The following is a 20,556-nucleotide window of genomic DNA, read 5'->3' as shown; positions in this document are numbered from 1 at the left end:
ATCCCCTCAGAATGGTGATCCATGCCTGCAATTTGCATCCAATTTTTAGCAGAATTTTTTTTTATAAAAGAAAACTTTACAGATTTCCTTCACAAAACCCCCTGAATGTATCTGCCTGAAATTCAGTTAACATTATGCACTTTGGAAAGGCTCCTTTGCCTACATATTCCATCCACTTATGTAAAAAGAGAGGAGTTTTTAGCTGTTTTTAGATCCACCAACAAAGATAAAACAGAGCTTCGGATTTAACAGATCAAATTTGGAGCTGAATAACAAATTGAATCACAGTGAAAATTTGGGTTGCTTCCAGATGCTACAGATACAGATAAGGTAAATCATGTAGTCATTGCACACCCTTACTAGAGGACATGTGTGTAGTATATCACTTCCCTGATTGGCCAACTACTACTTTTAATTGATCCCAGGTGGGGTTCTACTCGTTAACTGCACATTGTTACCATAACAGTCTTGATGCTGAGAATGGCAGTGGTCTGGACCATAGTTCTGTGCCTTGAAGGCCAGTATATGAGGTTGATTGGCTCAGTTAGGAACTCAGACCTTAACAGCAAATGAATCAATAAATATTTGTTGGTAAATAATTGCTATTGAATAAAGCTTTAATATAAATTTATGATTGGTGATTATCACAGCTTTGGGCTATAGTGAATCACTTAGTGATGGATTTAACATAAGACTTAAATTCATTATTTTGTTATTTAATGTGAGTTATTTAAACATTGTATTATTAACATTGCTTTTGGCTTACAATGACCTCCTGGGACTAGACACAGAATATATATTCATAGAAAGGTGTTCAAAAGAAAGTAAGCTGCTCTTACTTATGCCCAATAAGCATGTCTTTCAAACAACTGGGAAAATGAGTTGAAACAGTAAGTAAAGAGCTTGAAAGTCACACATCTGTTGTTAGATTCAGAGTTTTTTCTGGAGTAAGTTACTGAAATAGTAAGCAAACAACAGTGTGTACGAGTATATGGTGTGAACATCATAGAGACAGAATTGCATTCACAATTATTGTAAGAATAAATTTTAAACCCTAGTCAAGAAATCACATTTTAAGACTTGCCCCCTAATATTGCTAATGAAGATGTTCCTGCGTAGAATTACAATGTATTTCAGTAGCTAGCTAGCTATATAATCTGAATTTCCTGAATAAAAAGTCTGTTTTTATAAGAGCCGAGGGTTTACTTACAACTAACTGAAGATTTTTTGGAAATAAAAGTATTTTCTGGCCTGTCTATACCTAGTATTTGGAAGACCCAATTTATCAGAGACATGGCAGAGGAAAACAGAAGGCTGCCTGTCACTTCTCAAAGCAACACCGAGATGCAGGAGGCAGGTGGATTGGGGTTGGATTCAACTCCGGAGGTAGAGGAATTGGCTGCACCTGAGTCTCCCAGAAGTAGGAGGCGGAGCAAGCGATTACAGCAAAAGAAAGACCAGCTGGAAGCAGGGGCGGGCTCAGCCTATATCTGGCCTTGGAAGGGGCCAGAGGCCAGTCGAGTCAACTGACTCCGATAGTGACGAATGAGCTGCCAAATAAAGCTAAAGGAGTTAAACGGCCAGCTTGCTGTGTTGTGTGTGAGAGATGTGCTAAACCTAACACAATTGAACAAGCAATCTTTGGCTTTAAAAAAATCTGAATTTTTGGTAGGGAGAACTGCAATCAGTAACAAAATGCTGTAGTGTTATAAGTGTGTTCCTGTTCAGGATTCCAGTAGCCAGTCATCTCTTCCCTCAGGATACCATATTCCTTCCCCTCCCTTTCCACTTTTCCTTTCATTTTTTTCCAACAGATACTCAACATTGCTTAGGCACTTAACATGCTCAATCCACATTGGGCTGTTTTGGGATTTTATTTTATTCCCCTCTCAGGTGGTAGCTTGCTTTGTAAAGTTGACTTGTACTGCAAGCCTCAAGGTTCTCCTGATTATGCTGGTACCTCCCTTTGTTTTCCTGTTGACCCCATTGTGGCTCTAATCCTGTTGGTATCACTGTATGAGATTGCTGTTAGAGGGGGTTTGGTATTATACATTAATTTACATATTTGGATCAGCAGTACTGAAATTAAGTTGGCAGGTATTTTGATTAACTGGTGCATATCTTTGCCTGCTGATCAAAGTTATTGTATTTTTAGAGTACAATAGCAACACACTCTTGACTTAAGTTAACAATCAAATATGTGTATCTACTGTGGAACTAAGGGACACGGGTGGCGCTGTGGGTTAAACCACAGCACCTAGGACTTGCCGATCAGAAGGTCAGCGGTTTGAATCCCCACGACAGGGTGAGCTCCTGTTGCTCGGTCCCTGCTCCTGCCCACCTAGCAGTTTGAAAGCACGTCAAAGTGCAAGTAGATAAATAGGTACCGCTCCAGCGGGAAGGAAAACGGCGTTTCCGTGCGCTGCTCTGGTTCGCCAGAGGCGGCTTTGTCATGCTGGCCACATGACTCGGAAGCTGTATGCTGGCTCCCTCGGCCTATAGAGCAAGATGAGCACCGCAACCCCAGAGTCGGCCATGACTGGACCTAATGGTCAGGGGTCCCTTTACCTTTACTGTGGAACTACATGAGATGAAACACATAAATGACACAGCTTGGCAGTCCTCTTCCTCACAACATGGTTTGCACACAATTTTAGCGAATATAATGGAGTGTTTAATGAGTTACTGAAATAATGGCTTGCATCTCAAGAACTGTGGGTGGCATTTTGCTTGCACACAGTGGACCTTTCTTTCCCACTCTTTTCTGCTGCATTGGGGTCCCCTGCTCAGGCTCAGATCCAAAGGTCCTTTGAACATGATGTATTTAGGACACTTGGAATGTTGCATACCTTCCAACATTTCTCAAATGGAAATTGGGGTGTCCTAAGGAAAAGCGGGACATTCCAGGATCAAAGCAGAAACTGAGACAGCTTCTGTAAATCTGGCATTATTTGCAGACTTGCATGGTGGAAAAGGACATGGGTGGCACTGTGGTTTAAACCATCGAGCCTCTTGAGCTTGATGATTGTAAGGTCATCTGTTCGAATCTGCACAATGGGGTGAGCTCCTGTCACTTTGTCCCACTCCGGCCAACCTAGGAGTTCGATAGCATACCAGTGCAAGTAGATAAATAAGTACTGCTGCGGCAGGAAGGTAAACAGCGTTTCCATGTGCTCTGGCTCTCGTCACGGTGTCCCGTTGCACCAGAAGCAGTTAAGTCATGCCGGCCACATGGCAAATGCCTTGTGGCAAATCCCTTGGCCTGAAAGTGAAGATGAGTGTTGCACCCCATAGTTGAATTCAACTGGACTTAACTGTCCAGGCGTCCTTTGTACTACATGCAGTCCTTGTACAAAACAGAATCCTTTCTTTTAATTGTGCTAGAGACCACAGTTTCTATGAATATGAGGCAATCACTGTATCTCAACTGTGGGAGAAAAGGGCTCAAAAGTAATACTGCAACAATCTCACCATTCTGTGACTTGTGGAAGACACCCGTTTCTTTTCAAACATGTTAGAGAATTTCATAAAGGGTTGTTACTCTTATAGCCTTTATTTTACTGGGTTGGTATTGGACCACATGTGCCTGTGTACTATTTCAAAGGTTGGTTTGGTAATTTGCTTGCTTGCTTGCTTGCTTACTTACTTACTTACTTATCGCTCTTCATCCACAGATCTCAGGCAGCTTCACAACATAAAATTACAGTATAAAAACCATAAAATACATAGTACAAATAAGAACAACAAAAAATCAATAACCCCCCCCCCAAGACGCACACATTTAAAAGGGCATCACTGCAGGAGGAGAGATTAGCAACCGGCCAGTAGTTATTTTCCAAGTCCAAGGAGGGGTTCTTGAGAAGTGGTTTTACCACTGCCTCCTTCAATCAGGCAGGGACCACCCCTCTCACAAAGAGGCATTAATGGTTCCCTCCCTGCTAGTTTTAAAAAGCCAAGAGGGGCAAGGGTCCAGAGCACAAGTGGTTGCCCTGTCCAATCAAAGCACCTTGTCCACATCCTCAAGTCTTACTAACTGCAACTCATCCAACACAACTAGACTAGAGAGTGCTCTGGACAACCCTTGAGATTTGTCTACTATAACAGCGGACTCAAGATCCTGGTCAAGGCAAGCAGTTACGCCATAGTGAGGATGCAATGGAGGCAGCAAAGTAGGCCTTCTTTGCTGCCTTCACTGCCACTAGGTAGGCTCGATGATGAGCCTTCACCAGTTTTCGGTTGCATTCAGCCTGGTTTTTCCTCCACTTGTGTTTGAGACATCTCCCAACTCAAGATGTTACAATGCAGTGATGTTATACGAAGACCTCATGTGTATAGAATTTACACATGTTTAGGAGTGGTGCAGTAGTATTCAGTAAATGCTGTCCTGGGCTCCCTTGGGAGGAAGGATGGGATGGGATGGGATGATATGATATGATATCATTTTTCTCTAACTAAAATGCCCCTCCTTTTAAGCAAAGAGTTGCAACATAAATATTTCTGTAAATCAGGGATCACGTGATCGTTTTAAAGCCTGTTTTACATTATTTAAAGACAGTCATAGCAGCCATTATTTGAACAGATGAGGCTTCTGTTGTGCAACCACTGATTGTCGTCATCACATCAGCCAGTTAAAGTAACAGTGGAGGCTAATCTGCCCAGTAAGAAACGTGGTGGGTGTTTGTGATCACTTACTCATCAGCGTGATGATTAGCACTGTTTGAGAAATAGAACTTCTACAAATTGATAATAAACTGCTTTTTCATACTAAAACTTCACTTTCAAACATTCACAGCATTCTAAAGGTTAGTTTTGTGGCCTTCACATAAGTCACCTTTCTGCAAGCACAGCTAGATAAAATATGTCCTGTCAACAGTGCTTAGTCACTATTGTCCTCAGCTGGAAATGGTGGGGAGAATATAGGGTATATTAAATAACCTAGGAGCACACTAGTGGAAATACTGACATCTTGCAAGCTTTATTTTTTCTTTTATATTATCATCAAGCATTAAAGATGATACATGTCATTTATATCATCAGATGAAGTAGATTCATCTATGTTCTGATGTAAGCATTGACCTCAACAAAGGCAAAGCAAGACTGGGGCACTCTGGACAACTGGTTGGGAGCTTGTGACCAGGATTTGTAAACAGGGGTGTTTGCTAGGATGTTTTGAGTGGGGGGGGGCTGGAGTGCAGTCTCAGGGTGTACGTAGGACCAAGGGCATTGCAGTGACCTGCTTCCTGCCTGAGAATGCAGATTCATATAAAGCCCGCTGACCACAACCCCTTCCTTCTGATTCATACAAACAATGGTGCCAGCCTCAGCCTTTGACGTATAGCAAGGGACTATGAGACTCTGCACAAGAAGCTGAAGGGCTTTAGGGCATAGGTGGTTTTTTTCATCGCTCCTTCCTGTTGAAGGTTGTGGCCCAGGAAGAGAGAGGAAAATACTAGCTGCATAGGTGGTGTCGTCAGGAAAGCTTTGGCTTTTTCGACCATGGTCCGTGCTTTCTTTAGGAAGGACTTTTGGCAAGATACATGTTGCACTTCACAGCGTTTGGCAAGAATGTCTTTGCTAAAAGTCTTGTGAAGCTGAAAGCAGGGAAGCACCTGGGACAAGGGATATTGTTATTGTTTAAATTTGTATACCACCCTCCATTTGAACATCTCAGGGCAGTTCACAACAGAAAAATACAAATTGAGAATACAAAGTACATAATAAAAAACAAACCAATAACCCACAGCCGAACACCTGGTTGAAGAGAAACATTTTTGCCTGGCGCCTAAACTTATGTAGTGAAGCTGTCAGGTGATCCTCCCTGCTGCCACCCACTGGACCTTTCACAGAGGAGGCACACAAAGAAGGGCCTCAGATGATGATCACTGGGTTCCTATGGGTGATTCCTAAGGGGAGAGGTGGTCCTTGAGGTCTTGTGGTCCAGATCTATTTAAGATTTTATAGGTCAAATATTGGTCAAATGTTGGACTAGATGATCCTTGGGGTCCTTTCCAACTCAACAATTCTATGATTTTATGATTCTATGACTCATGAATGGTATATGAGAAAATAGCTCAGATGTTACTTGAGCAGCAGTTACTCTTGGTCTGAACCTTATGTATGAGCTGCAGCTTCTCAGTGGCTGGCTCTCCTTTCACAGAGAGATGCCTCTTCATTTATAGGATTCTAGCCTTCTCCAGCAGATAGAGCAGGAAAGACTTTGGTTGCACTAGGGCTTCTGCTATTAGAGTCATTTGAGTCAGAGGAGGTCAGTGTGATGTCTTCATGCCAGAAGGTTACTCTCTCCAGAGTAATGTCCACAGTGGTGAATGCTCAACTTCATGGAACTGCTAACAGATCATTTGGGCATGGCTAAGCTCTTCTGGTTTTCTCTTTGCCCTCCTTCTTTTCAACGAAATAGTGGGTACTTAAACACTGAAATTGTATAAATTTAGCACTTATGTGTTATCATGGTTCAGAAGGGGCCACTTCTGTCACAATTTTTGATTTGGGTTCATAGTACAATAACCACGTATTATTCAGAAATAAGTCCCACTGAATTCAATAGAGATTGTTCCCTAATACATAGGTACAGAATTGTAGCTTGACTTGATTAGTCTTAAAGGTTAACACAGAACCATTAACAAGGGTTCCCATAAATTGATCATTAAAGAACAGGAAGCAGAGAGTAGGAATAAATGGACAGTTCTCATCATGGATGGATATAAGAAGTGGGGTCCCCCCCAGAGATCAATATTGGGACCATTCTTTAACTTGTTGCCTTCCTCCTGGTTTGTATCCCCAACTGGTTAAAATGTATAAGATATGATGCTGCCGGCGGGATGGGTATGTATACTGATAATGTTATTTTAAAGGAATGTACTCACTAGTATGTGAATGAAGGAGCCATATCAAAGTAGTTAGTGCAATAACAAATGCTGTAAAACTTTATAGGATATGAACATATACTGGTATATACTTGTGTGTGTATGTCTAACAGTGTGTTTCATATTACCTCTTTCTTCTTCATAGGGCATGCTGCTGAAGCGAAGTTGCAGATCTTTAAATAAAGAGTGGAAGAAGAAATATGTTACTCTCTCTGATAATGGCGTACTGACCTATCATCCAAGTTTACATGTAAGTGTGCATGCATTTCACAGTTATCAAATGATGTTTTAAAACCAGGAATCAGACCCACACAAATTACAGTGGTTAGTTAATTCAAGGTTAGTTAATTACAGTGGTTAGTTAATTCAAGGTTAGTTAATTTTTTAAGGAAGTGGAAGGTTTTTGCCTGGCGCCTAAAGATACATAATGAAGGCACCAGGCAAACCTCACTGGGGAGAGCATTCCACAAACAGGGAGCCAGTACAGAAAAGGCCCATTCTCTGGAACACATATGGAGGAGGCACACAAATAAGAGCCTCAGATGATGAGCACAGAGTCCGGGACGGCTTATATGGGGAGAGGCGGTCACTGAGGTATTGTGATCCTGAACTGTTTCCATAATCTTTCATTGCCTACAGACAGCCACCCAATCTTAAACAACTCCTCACCCACAATAATGCAGCAAGCAGACTTAATATGGACACTGGTGCCAGAGCCTGCAATAAACCCAAATGCCAACTTTGCTGCCACATACACCCAAACCACACCATCACTGGCCTCAACAACATCAAACATACCATCTCAGGCCTATTTAATTGCTTATCTTCTAACATTGTGAAGGGAGTGGATAGGGGTTGACTGTCAAAGTATCCATTATTTTTTTAAAGGAAAACGCAGTTCTAATCAATGTGAAAATTAGAATTAAAAACATACTTTGATTACAGTTGAGTATTAATGGGAGGGGGGCGTTTGATAAGATACATAAGTGCCATTTCAGAGTTTGCTTTGATAAAGGGAATGGTTGATAAATGTAGCTTTCAGTAGTGTTATTGGAGAGCCATAATGCATAGTTTATTTTCTGTGCAATATTAAGCCTCCATTTATGCTTTATTTATTTGCACAGATTTTGGTATTTTTATAGAAATCATTCTTTTTTCACACTAAATGACAATGTATTAAACTTTCTATGTCTTTTCCCAGTGGAGTAGAAAGTTTGCTAGGAACATTTCAAAGGCAAACATAATTTCATTTTAAGAAGATCATCTCCTGGCATTTGGAAGTAACCCTGTATTTCTGAATTTAGGCTGAAAGTATCACTGTGTGTTATCCAGTAGTACTGAACATATAAGAACAGTGTGCATAGCTATGTGGCTACATCTAGCAGTATTTTATAAATACGTGTTTTTGGCTAAGCTTATAACACAATTGTAGATTTCCTAAGGTCTTTCGTAGGAGGAGATGATCTCTTTCCCCCCCAGGTGTGCCTGTGGCCCCAGTGGAAACCAATCAAGGTGCGATTTATGTTCATTAAGTGCTTGTCAAAACTGAAAAATTTTCTAATCAACAGCAATCTAACTGAAGCCTCCTCAGTGGCTGGGAGTGTCGCCTCTGCAGTGTCGGCTACTTGCCTGTTACAACTCTAGGCTAGAAATCCACTGATGATTACATTAGGCTAAGCTTCGAAGTAAATGAACCATATCTTATTTAGGTGCAACTAGCTTCAGTGTAGTCCTGCCCTGCAGGGCACTTTATAGCATTTTATGGCTTTAAAATTAGTGTAGCTTCCCATTTGCTGCAGGGTGCTACATGTTATGCCTTTGAACCCCATAAGCAAAGGGAAGGGGGTCTTTGTTCCCCTCCCTTTATTTTTCCTCTGCATTTTAGCTATTTTATTTTGCATCTTTTCCAGACGGCATTTTGCAATAAAAATGTCTGACTTCCCTCTGTACGCAAAAAAGTAGAGTCATCAGCATTTGCCAGTCAGTACATACAATACTCTCAAACAATACTTAGCAATCTAAATAGATTTGCAGGTTTTTAGCCAGTTTTCAATGATCTTTTTCAGTTATAAAATAGCGTTTTGAAATAAGATTTGTAATTTGCTGTAATTTGTTGTTTTCCTGTAAAGTATGGTTTGTATGAATTAAATAAATTTTCAGTCTACTAAGACTGAATTAAATTAGTTATTGATAGGAAAACAAAAGCGCAAAGGCATTTCACACAGTTAATTGGATAGAAGTATGACGAGCATATTAAAGACAAAGAATTTAACTTAACTCACTTAATTTCTGCAGAAATTAATATTGCTAATTATCAGAATGGTAAAAGATTGATGTGTTTTGCTTACTTTGATTGGAATAAGGAGGCATTGAACAGTGGTGATAAATAAAATAAGGGATGATTAGGTTAGCAGACTTTGGATAGGGTTGTTATAGTTAGTGTACTCTATTATGCCCACATAGATTATAAAGAATTGTTGTCATTGAGTCTTTTTAAAAAGAATGAGATTTTTCGAGTAAGCTAAATAAAAGTAGAGAAAATCATTGGCCCTGTGTGATTTCTAAACTCTCCAGCAGGGCACAGTATGAAACAGTGCAAGGTAAATAGGTCCCATGCCAGATCTAGTTAGAAATCAGAAAACCTATTCTGCATGTCCCATAAGACCTTTTGAGCATAACAATTCATGCATATGGTCTATGGTTTCTGAACTGCTCAGTCAAGCCCTGATTCTGCAGTGTTCTTAGTAAAGTCTAAGTAAAGCTTTGCCATTTATAATTTAGCATTTTATATCACCTCTGCACCACCAGAAATGTACTACTCATACAGGGAGATGAAATACAGACTGATCCCCAACCAAAGATGTACTTTGCAAATCTTAGTTTAATATTATATTTGTAGAAAAGAGTGCATTCTAAAACCTTTAAGAACTTGTAGTGCATGAATACCAGGGATATTTGATTAAAAAAAAGAAAAGAAACAGTAGAATCTGACCCCACGTCACATTTATTAACTTGTACTTTCCTCTGCCCCTCATATGTCGTGTATTTCTCCCTTTCCTTTCCCTTCTGATTCTGGTTAAACATGGATCATTGGGAACATAGGCCTTGATACAGAATCAGACCATTGACCCATCTAGCTCAGTACTGACTGCCAGCACCTCTCCAGGATCTCAGCCAGGAGGCTCCTCTTGCCCAGCCGGGAGATTCCAAGAATTGAACCGGGAGCCTTCTACATGCAAGGCAGATACTCTGCCACTGAGCTACAGTCTTTCTTTTGCCCATGAAATTAACTCTGGTCAATGCCACCCTTCCTATATTTCCTGGCTTCACACAGCCCATAAATAATGCTTAACAAGAGAGTGTGTGGATAATCTGATAAAAGTGCATGGCAGCTGCCTTATTTACTGCTGTTTAGCGAGAAACAATATAATGTGTAGTAATGTGGGTGGTGGGTATTTTGCTTTTGATATGTCCAAAACGAAAGCAGAAGCTCTAGATGTCAAACATTCGGATTATTTTGAAATACAACGATTCTGCAGGCCTTTTCCTAATGGGGCAATCCGGGGGGGGGGGTTGAGATTCAGGAATTCCTACACCCCTAGTTCTAATCAAGCAGCCTTCTGAAACGATCTATTTGTTTTAATTTTTAATCTAATCTTAATTTAGCATCTGCATGCTTCTTTTCCAAAAGCAATGTTGAGATAAAAATGGCTCACAACACCAACAATGCAGTAGAAAATAACATATGTATGATCTTATTTAGGTGCAACTAGCTTCAGTGTAGTCCATGGCTTTAAAATTAGTGTAGCTTCCCAATTGCTGCAGAGTGCTTCATGTTATGCCTTTGAATCCCATAAACAAAGGGAAGGGGGGCTTTTATATGGTTATGGTGTTATACTGATACATTTGTCAGCTGGGGTCTCACTCACCCTGGAGGGAACACACACTCCCTTACAAACAGCAGCACAACCAAGCCAGGATTTCAGACTTTGCAGCTCCAAATGTCTGTTAATGGCACGCAACTGATAAAGAGAGACAACACCTTCTTTTCTAATAAAGAGGAATCTTACTCCAGAATGGATCTGTTTCCGATTTCACCTAACATGACTCAGGAAGCCTACATGATGGACTCATAGAACCATATAATTGTAGAGTTTCACTAGTAAGAGGATAGTGCAACTTATCTACGTGAGTTTAGGACTGTTTACTTTAAGAGAAAAGGTGATTTAGAGGAGTCACTTTTTTGCATGGTATGCAAAAAGCTTTTCTTTCTATCTCAACGCTAGAACTTGTGGACATGAAACTGGACTTAGAGGCCTTCAAAATAAGATTCATGGAGGAAAGGGCGATTCATGGCTGCTCCACCTCCACTCTCAGTTGCTGGGAAATACAAGTGGGGCGAGTCCTGCATTCAGGCTTCCCATGGGCATCTGTGAGTACAGGGAGCTGGGCTAGACGGGCCATGGGCCTGATCCAGGCTCTTCTTATTTTCTGGTGAAGCTAATAAAGGGTCTCCTAGCCACACTCCTCTTCAAAATGCCCCAATAGAAGTGGGATGGAATAATTTTAATTATTATAAAAAGAAAGTTCAGCAAAAATTGAAGATAGTTGTAATCTCTGACAGTAGCCCCTAACTTGGATTGCGCAGTTACTTTTTATTTTAAAATTGCAAAATACTTCCTCTTAGTCATTTATAAGCAAAAGTCTGTTTCAACACATGTGTCAGGGAGAATTCAGAGGAGGAAGTGACAGAAGAGGCGGAGCAGGGGCTCGGGGATGCTGTGGAGCCCTTCAACCGCCCAGAGGCCCGGGAAGGGAGCTCAGACTCTGGAAGGGAGGGGGCTTTCAAATCAGCACAGATTTGAAGGAGGGAAATGAAACATAAGGGTCAAAGACGTCTCGTGTGATTTCCGCGCCTCCTTTGTTGGCGGGAGAATTGAAGGAAGCCACTCCCCGAATCTGACTCAAAGGATTCAGATGCATAATCCTGAACTGTAGCTGTTTCTTGCACATATGTAATAAAAAATGTAAATATCAAGCCTAATGTGAAGGGGAGACACCACCTTTACAACATGTTGTACAGCCTTATGTGCAGTGAGCACTAGTGTAGTCAAATTATCACATCAGCACTGCTCTGTTTGCACAAATGCCAAGGGTATCCTCAGAAAGTAAAGCAATGGCTATCAATGTAGTGGGTGTATTGTAGGAATTTATTGATTGATTAATGTGTTTTGAGTTTAACTTCAACTACCACATTGCCCACAGCTGACTAAGATGAAGTTGCCAGTTAATGATAACTGTAGGCAATTACGTATGTTGTATTTTACTAGCACAAGAGATTGTGTGCAGATCTCAGTTTAACAGAAATGCTTGCATCTAAGTAGCAGAGGTAAAGTGTATTTTCGATGCACTATGCTGCTTTACAGCAATTGCTGTGCAGATATTCAGAACAGATTGGATGTGTTGTTGCATATTATTATTTCTGTAGGAATCCGTTTGGTGTACTGAAGTCCTAATGGAATATGCCACGACCTTCCCCACACAAGCTGACTGCCCAAATCCCCTTGAAAACAGCTCCACAGAAGGTGGTACCCGTGTTAAGCTGTGCTTCTGTCAGCAAGCTGAGAGCTGTGGGTCTCTGACATGGCACTCAATTGCTAGCAGGTTTCTCTCATTGCACCTCATTTGCATCTGGGACATCAATTAGCATGTTTGTTGAGGCTAATTGAATGAAACTCAATCATAGCTCTTAATTGCTTGACTATGTGAAAAGAAATCACATTAATGCAGCTAATTAAGTGTATGGCAATAGATGCAACATAATTAGGAGTGGAATGTAAAAAACAAGCGATGGCAGAGGTGCAAGAGCCATGGGGTGCAGGGCATTCAGATGCTCACTTACCTTGATATGAACACCTTTTGGGAGGAGACCCTCCTGGCTCTGGTGCTTTCTGTATGCTGCTGAATTATGAACGTGGAAAACTTGAGAGGCAAAATGTAAATGGATTTGCAATTACTACTTTTTCAAGCTGTTGAGGGGCAGAAGATAGCACTTCTGGGGTGGGCCACTATGGAGTGGGCTCTGGGGACTTGTTAAGTGCTGTTTAAAAGTACTTGGCTTTGAATTACCCTCGTGTCTTGTTAAAGGTTCTTTCCCCCTCCTGTCCCCCCATCTTTTTTTTTCTGCGATCAGCATTTTCTACAACTAACGTCTAGGGGAGTTTTCTTTGTAATATTTGCATATCAAAATCAGGCTTGCTATCGTCTCTTTAACACAGCATATTCCAGATGAGAGGGTCATCTTCATCTTTTTCTAATGTGATCATACAATAAATCACTATTCTGAAGTGGCTATGATTTTTTGTAACCTTTTATTTCTCCAGGGCAGCAAAATTTGCAATGGAAAAGTGTTGAGATCTTGCTGGAAGGAAACAGCACTTTGCCAGTTTCCTAGTCTGTGAAACAATTACTGTTATGTACTTTATATACAGTGAAAGGGACTGTTGCATTACACAGTGTTGAAACATTAAGGAATAGTTTAAGATGACATTTCATACAGTGATGTTAGCGTCACAATTTCATTGAAAAACAGTATTGACATCTCCCCCTGAAACACTCCCCTCCGCCGCCACCGCCTAAAATGTATTTGTGGCTTATATACTAGAAGCCATACTATATTGTACCTGGAAAATCTGAGGGATTCATAACATGAGACTGATAAAACGGACAGAGAACTACTGGAGCCAGCCCCACAAAAAATTATTATGGGGGGGCCAGGCACCTACTGATTTTGTAGAATCTGCAGTGGGTAAAAACACCAGCTATCCCTGGTCTAAAAGTTTACGCTACATTTTGAAAACATTTTATTTCATTTACATGGAATATACAATCAAGGTTTAATTAACATTTTAAATTTTTGTTCTTGTCTCAAGTTGAGCCATGGACACTTAACATGTATGTTATAGAAATTTGAAAATGGGGGCTAGTATTGACTTCAAAAGGTAATGTACGCTTTTTGCAGTGATACTGTATGCAATTTGTCAAGACTAGCTTCTGAACTGCCGATGTCTTTCATTCCTCTCCCTCAGTAATAACCTTTAAAAACAATCATACGGCTACACTATTTACCAGGCTTTTTTTTCCATCCATTTTCCTTTCTTTGCAGTTAGATTTTGGAATTAAGTAGTACTGTCGGTGAAAAGCATAGATGCATAAGAGTGAATTCCCCTACTTTGTACCTCATTGGAGTGGCTTTGCCTCATACCATGCATCTAATTCTGGGCTAATTCTTTCATTGGTGCCTTTTATGCCTGTTGAAAATTAGGTCTGTTAATTGTGTTCTGCATGACTCCTACATTGATGGAGTTTTGCACATTCATCTGCATTTTATTGTCATAAGTCACTTTAATTTGTCTTTAAAAAATACAGGTTTTTTTAAATAAATAAGATCTGTATCATCAGTCAAGGCTGTTATACCATGGGGTAGATAGTTTAAAATACTCATTTTAGGCAGGTATCTGAAAACTGTTCTGTTGAATAAGCTAATACAGTTTCCCACTCTCTGTCTATGCTTTTGTATGTCTATGTGCGTCATGTATAACAAAAATAGTACTTGTTTGCTGTCTTTCATATATAGGCTCCAAAGAGCTGCTTTACATGTACCCATGGGTTTGAGCATTCCCAGTGGGAATTATATACTTTCCTGTTTAACAGCCTAGCATCTCCTATGCTATGTATAGTCTGCTTTCAGAAGTTCTCTGAAGTTCAACAGTAGTTTTGCATCTAGAACAGTGCACTGCTGTTTTAATAAATCAACACCCAAAGCCCTGTTGGGCATATGGAACTAGTCGTATAAGGTCTTTGGATCCTACCATATCAAAATCACATCCATCCTCTCTCCCACATTAAAATACATACCTTTGTGTTCCTTTCATGCAGGATTATATGCAGAATGTTCATGGAAAAGAAATTGATCTTCTGAGGACCACAGTTAAAGTCCCAGGGAAGAGGCCACCTCGAGCTACATCAGCATGTGTACCCATCTCCACTCCGAAAACAAATGGCTTGTCCAAAGACATAAGCAGTTTACAGATCTCACCAAATTCAGGTAAGTTTTAAAGCAACACAACTACAGTCCATTGCAGTTCTATGATTTAAGTGTTGCTGGTTTTTTGTATGGAGGATCACTCTATTGTGTGACCCCAACTGCCACCTGAAGTTGTACATTCCAAGCATTGTGTCAGTGTACCTCCCAAGGTATTCTAACTGGTGTGCAGAATGCAGAACTGCTAAGGAGTTGGTAGTTAGCAACTTCTGCACCCCAGGCAACATTTCTGACCCTACAAGCAACTTTTTCAACCCCCAAGACCCATTTTGCTAGTGGAGGTGGAGTCTGTGGCAGGGAAAGAAACCTGTGCCCTCTCCACTTTTGAAATGATCAAGAGGGAACAAAATACCTCCCCATGGCTCTGCATTGGGATCCCCCCTCATGTTAGCATGTGTGTGTCTGCCTGCATGTGAGAGTAGGTGTTGTGTGTAGTGTAAGAGTGTGGGGTGGCCACATCCACCAGTGGCAGGCAACAGTGCCGTCTCGGGACAAAAAACATGTCAAATATCTAAGTCTTGATTTGATGATGCAATGATCGGGGGACTGATAGAGCAAATAATCAGGACACGAGTGGCTACCAGATAAAATTTCAGCTTGTGAGTGTTAAAACACAGGTTACATAAGATGCGTGTTTCCCTCACATTTACCATAAGGTCAATGGGTCTTTACTTCTATGACTTGTTTAGAACATCTGATACCTGTTTCAGTATTTTCTGTTGGAAGCTGATATCTTAAGACTGCACCAGTCTACTTGTGTTCGCAGCAGCATATACTTCTTTTATCCCCTGCCCAGTGTGTTGGGCTAAAGACTGTTTGAGACTGCCTAATGGTTTTTCATGGAGGCCATGAAGTGCCAAGCCAGCCCAGCAACAGGGCTCCTCCAACACCATGCCAGAAACCAGCTTGGTTAGAGATGCTGGAAGACATGAAGGTGGTTGATAGACCAGCAGCATCTCCAGTGTGTCTCTGGCCCAATACCAGGTGCAGACCTTCTAAATCCATTCCAAGATCAAGTGGTTTTCTGTTGAGGTGGCACTTGTATGAACAATAGCACTTGCTGCCCTCAGCCCCTTGGTCTAGTCTGGTGCTGAACCAAGAACCCAGATGGGCACAATTGAGTTAGGTCAGGGCCACCTAGCATTAAGGTTACCAGATGTCCCCATTTCCCGGGGACAGTCCCCTGATTTACAAATCAGTTCCCATACAAAATCCATTGAAGTGGAAAAGTGTCCCCAGATTCATTGAAAAAAATCTGGTAACCTTAACCTAGCTCACCTATCCAAGTCGCAATAAGGCAAGCCTTTCATCCACAGTCAAGTCATGGACAAGCATGAACTTGATACAGGCTAACCTGGCATTCAGTGACAGCACCTTCAAACTAGACAGCTCAAATGATAAAAGTAGCAGTAGCTTCCAGAGGAGTGGGAGTGCTGAAACAGGACAGTGACAAAACATATGGGTCTCCACCCCAGATAACAGTCAGCTCCTCCACTCCAACTATACCTGCTATCTGCCTACCCCGTCACATCCTAGCACCATCACTCAATGTCATACAATACAGCAGGAGCATTATGACCACAGATAATAAACAACCACTTGAAGTCTGAAGATGCCACTTGAGTCACTTTCCACAAACCAACAATATTTTGAATCCCAAACAAATGTTTTATCTTGCTGTTTCTACTCACATAGTTCATTGGGGCGGGGGGGTTCTTATAATTTCTAACGTCAAAACTAGTGTGCTTCAAAACAAAATACTGTGGTGGCCACTTCATCATATGTTAAAATTTGTAAGCAGGAACTGGTTTTTCTGAGTACCAAATGGAGGCACAGAGTGTTTGGGGAATGGTGCCCACATGCAGAAATTGTACTTTTAAAGGACAGGGACATGTGATGCGAGAATGGGAAAGGACTGGGTCCCTGCTGGTCTGGATTTTGCCTGTAAAATGTGTGCTCTATATGCAAGAATTAGTATAGAGTGCATCATTTGAAGCAGCTTTGCATCAATTAACTTCTAAAACACGCTTTTTCCTTAAAAAGAATAAATGCTTAAAAGAGTCTTTAAAAAAAGCTTTTTAACATAATACAAGGGTTACACCTGTGTTCCAGGGGGCAACACCTGTGACCCTCCATATATTGTTGGGATTCCAACTGTCATGAGCCCCAGCCAGCATGGCCAATGATCAGGAAGGTTGGGGGTTAAAGTCTGGCAACTTCTGAAGAGCCACAGGTTCCCCATTTCTGAGCTGCAAGAACACATGAAGGGAAAAGGTTGACCCAAATTTTGTAGGTGGAATTAGTGAAAATTGCTTCCAAGTTTCTCAGGGGTTTCTCCAGTTGGCCTATTTTCAAAAGGCACTGTAATGAACCCATCTTTATCAATGGTGGGATAACAATTTGCTTTTTCATATGATATGGGGTGGGAATTGCAAGAAGACAGTTTGATAACCTGTTTTGAGTAGTTTATCAAAATATAGGGAGAAATGAAAGTGAATGTCAGTTAGCAGCATCTTAAAGTTGTTGCTCATGTTTTAATCCAAGTCATTCTAAAATTTACCAGATGCAAGTCCTTGCAGTTTGGAGCAAGAACAAATTTGTCTTAGCTCCCACTATGCTTGTATGACATTGAAATCTAATCTGTTTGTTCTCATGATGATGATGATGATGATGATTAATATCCCGCTCATCTGGCTGAATTTCCTCAGCCACTCTGGGCAGCTCCCAACACAATTAATGATGGTGATGGTGGTGGTGGTGATGATGATAATAAATAATAATAATAATAATAATAATAATAATAATAATAATAATATAATATAATATAAAGCGATCAAACATTGAAAACTTCCCTAAACAGGGCTGCCTTCAGATGTCTTCTAAAAGTCAGATAGTAGTTTATTTCCTTGACATCTGGTGGGAGGGTGTTCCACAGGGCACCACCACTGAGAAGGCCCTCTGCCTGGTTCCCTGTAGCTTCACTTCTCGCAATGAGGGAACCGCCAGAAGGCCCTTGGAGCTGGACCTCAGTGTCTGGGCAAAACGATGGGGATGGAGACGCTCCTTCAGGCATACTGGGCTGAGGCCATTCGGGCTTTGAAGGTCAGCGCCAACACTTTGAATTGTGCTCTCTCTGGTTCCCCCACCCCTCTCCCTGAACATATTTTCAAGTAATACCTTATGTACCAGAAAGGTGTAACATTGGAGCCGCACTGCAGGGAGAGTAGCTAAGCCCAGACAGGAGAGAAAAGAGAGCCAGTCATTTTGTAAGATCCAAATGATTTTTTAAAAAATTTGAAACAAACTAATTTTTTTGCCTTGCATTTTAATTTCTTTACAGCTGCTCTGTGCAGGTCTGCCATGAAAACTGAATATATAGCAGATGATAAACAATAGCCCCTGCTCATAGTTGCCAGTTATTTAACTAATATCCACAGAGCCAGTTATTATTTTAAATTCAAGAAACAAAGACCATGTTTGTAAAATCTATTGCATTAAGAATTGTTTGCATACTAACAGAATATGTGAGGGAAGTATATTACTAATGTTAAATTATTATTTTATTATTATTACTTATATAAATTAATATTTATCTGCTGTTTATATGTAAAAATAACTTTGAAGCAGCTTACAACTATAAAATCAATATATTATTAAAATGCACAATAACAAACAGCTACTTTATGGACTAGAAGTATGAGGATTGGTGGAAATTCATATTTCAGAGGCAGTGCAAAAGATATTTCATAATATCTTACATTTACTTTTTAATACCCCAGCTTCACACATTAGAGTTGAGACAGGGCAATTTTCATTAGTTGCCACAGCAGAAATTCACACAGTTCATACCAGCTACTGATAGGCTTCTATGAATGACAGAGTTCCCAAATTGTATCTACCAGAACAAGTCTCATAGTTCAAAATTCTGCAAAGGATAATTGGCATGCCAACATAAAAATCAATATAATTTTTCAGAGGCCTCTGTGGCACAATTGAGCTAGTCAACTCAGCTAAATTGCAGATAGGAATAGGATTTGAATGTTAAATGTTCAAATGCACAGTAGCAATACAATTGGTTCCATTATTGCAAAAGGGCCTGCTTCCTGGAAATGCTTTACAAGGCCCTTGTAAGCTCAAAGGAGCCTTCAGTCCAGCATGCTTTCAGACAATGTAATCCGTGGAATAGTATGGTCAGCTGCTATGTGAAACAACACTAAATATTTGTGGGTCAAATGAGGAAGAAGCATTGGATCACTGTTTACCTTGTGTCTACTATCATTCTCAGACAAGAATCCTTTTTAAAATAACATTTGACATTACTGTAGTATCAACCAAGCTGGAACATTTTATTCATGGGAAAATTTAAGATCCAAGTTACAATGTGTCGATTTTGAACACTGATATGTTGAGTCCAAACAATGAATCAACAACCTGCTTGACAAGCTACTGTACTGATGAATCCATGATCATTGAGCATGAATATGAAAAAGAACTATTTTTTTCAAATAATCATTTCTTCTTTAATTTTAAATTAGCTTATTCTTGTTTCAGCTGTAACCCATCATGTAAATCAGGCCTTGAGGCAGCACTGTGTTACTGTGCCGCCTTTTGATAGAAAAGGGAATTGCGTCCCTGTGGGTTCTGCTGGATCTTAATGGTACACATATCATCAGTCATGTTATCTGTCTGGATCCCCTAAATGGGCAGGAGTTGAATGGAATGCCAGATAGTGCCAGGAGACTCAATCTTGATGCTGTGGCCTTTGTCTTATGATATCCCACAGTGTTGCATTTTATTTTCCATGCTGTTTACATCTATATGCAACCACATGGACGGGTTGTCTAGAAATTTGGAGTTTGGTATCATCATTAAACTGCTGCTACTCAACTCTCCTTCCCATCACAGCTTGGGGAGGTCATAGAGATTATGAATTAACGTTTGACAGTAGGAAAGAAGGGCCACACTCCAAGGCAGTTGACTCACCAGCCATTATCCACCTTCCATTCAATCAACACTCATTGGTCACTCCCCATTCCCAGGGGGCTAACTGAATTTGAGCCACACCTCCTGACCTCATTGGCTACTACAGTAGCCAGGAGGAACCAGCCAGGAATATAAATTTAGAGCCAGTTAGCAAGGGAAGCTCGCTCCATAAGCTAGAGGGAACCTCAGCTGATGAAGCATCTCAGCCCAAGATGACAAAAGTACCAAGGTGAGTTAAGCTGACTTGGGAGGAGAAGGTAAGTAACACCCATTTATTTAATTATTTAATCAAAACAGCACAAGGGCACAGTAAGGTCACTCTTCTAGGATCTAAATTCTGTAAGATCCAAATGATGTAAGAATTTGCTACTCAGGAACTAACTTCTAGAGCTGGGAAATTTATAGAAAAACTAATGCTCTACCTTAGCAGGGAAGCTTGGGGGCCACAGGAAATTAAACTAAAACCTTCATATTTTAAAGAAGGCGTAAAAAGTATATGTTGTTATACATAACACAAATCCTGCCCTTTTAGTTTTAAAAAGGGCATTCTGATCTGAATTGGAACCTCCTCAGCTCCTGTCGACT

General features: G+C 40.6%; 1 protein-coding gene across 6 annotated transcripts in view; it reads left to right on the top strand.

The window, feature by feature from the left end:
* AGAP1 (ArfGAP with GTPase domain, ankyrin repeat and PH domain 1) overlaps positions 1-20,556 on the top strand; it is a 326,368-nt gene that overhangs the window by 165,765 nt on the left and 140,047 nt on the right. For all 6 annotated transcript variants that reach the window (XM_053362842.1, XM_053362861.1, XM_053362851.1 and 3 more), the window contains 2 exons: positions 7,030-7,134; positions 14,823-14,991. In XM_053362842.1, the coding sequence (XP_053218817.1) occupies positions 7,030-7,134; positions 14,823-14,991 (274 nt within the window). The remainder of the gene's footprint in view (positions 1-7,029; positions 7,135-14,822; positions 14,992-20,556) is intronic.

This window comes from Podarcis raffonei, chromosome 1 (assembly GCF_027172205.1).
Source record: "Podarcis raffonei isolate rPodRaf1 chromosome 1, rPodRaf1.pri, whole genome shotgun sequence".
NCBI classification, from domain to species: Eukaryota; Metazoa; Chordata; class Lepidosauria; order Squamata; family Lacertidae; genus Podarcis; species Podarcis raffonei.
The sequence above is the reverse complement of the archived record's forward strand: the minus strand, read 5'-3'. Positions and strand labels throughout refer to the sequence as shown.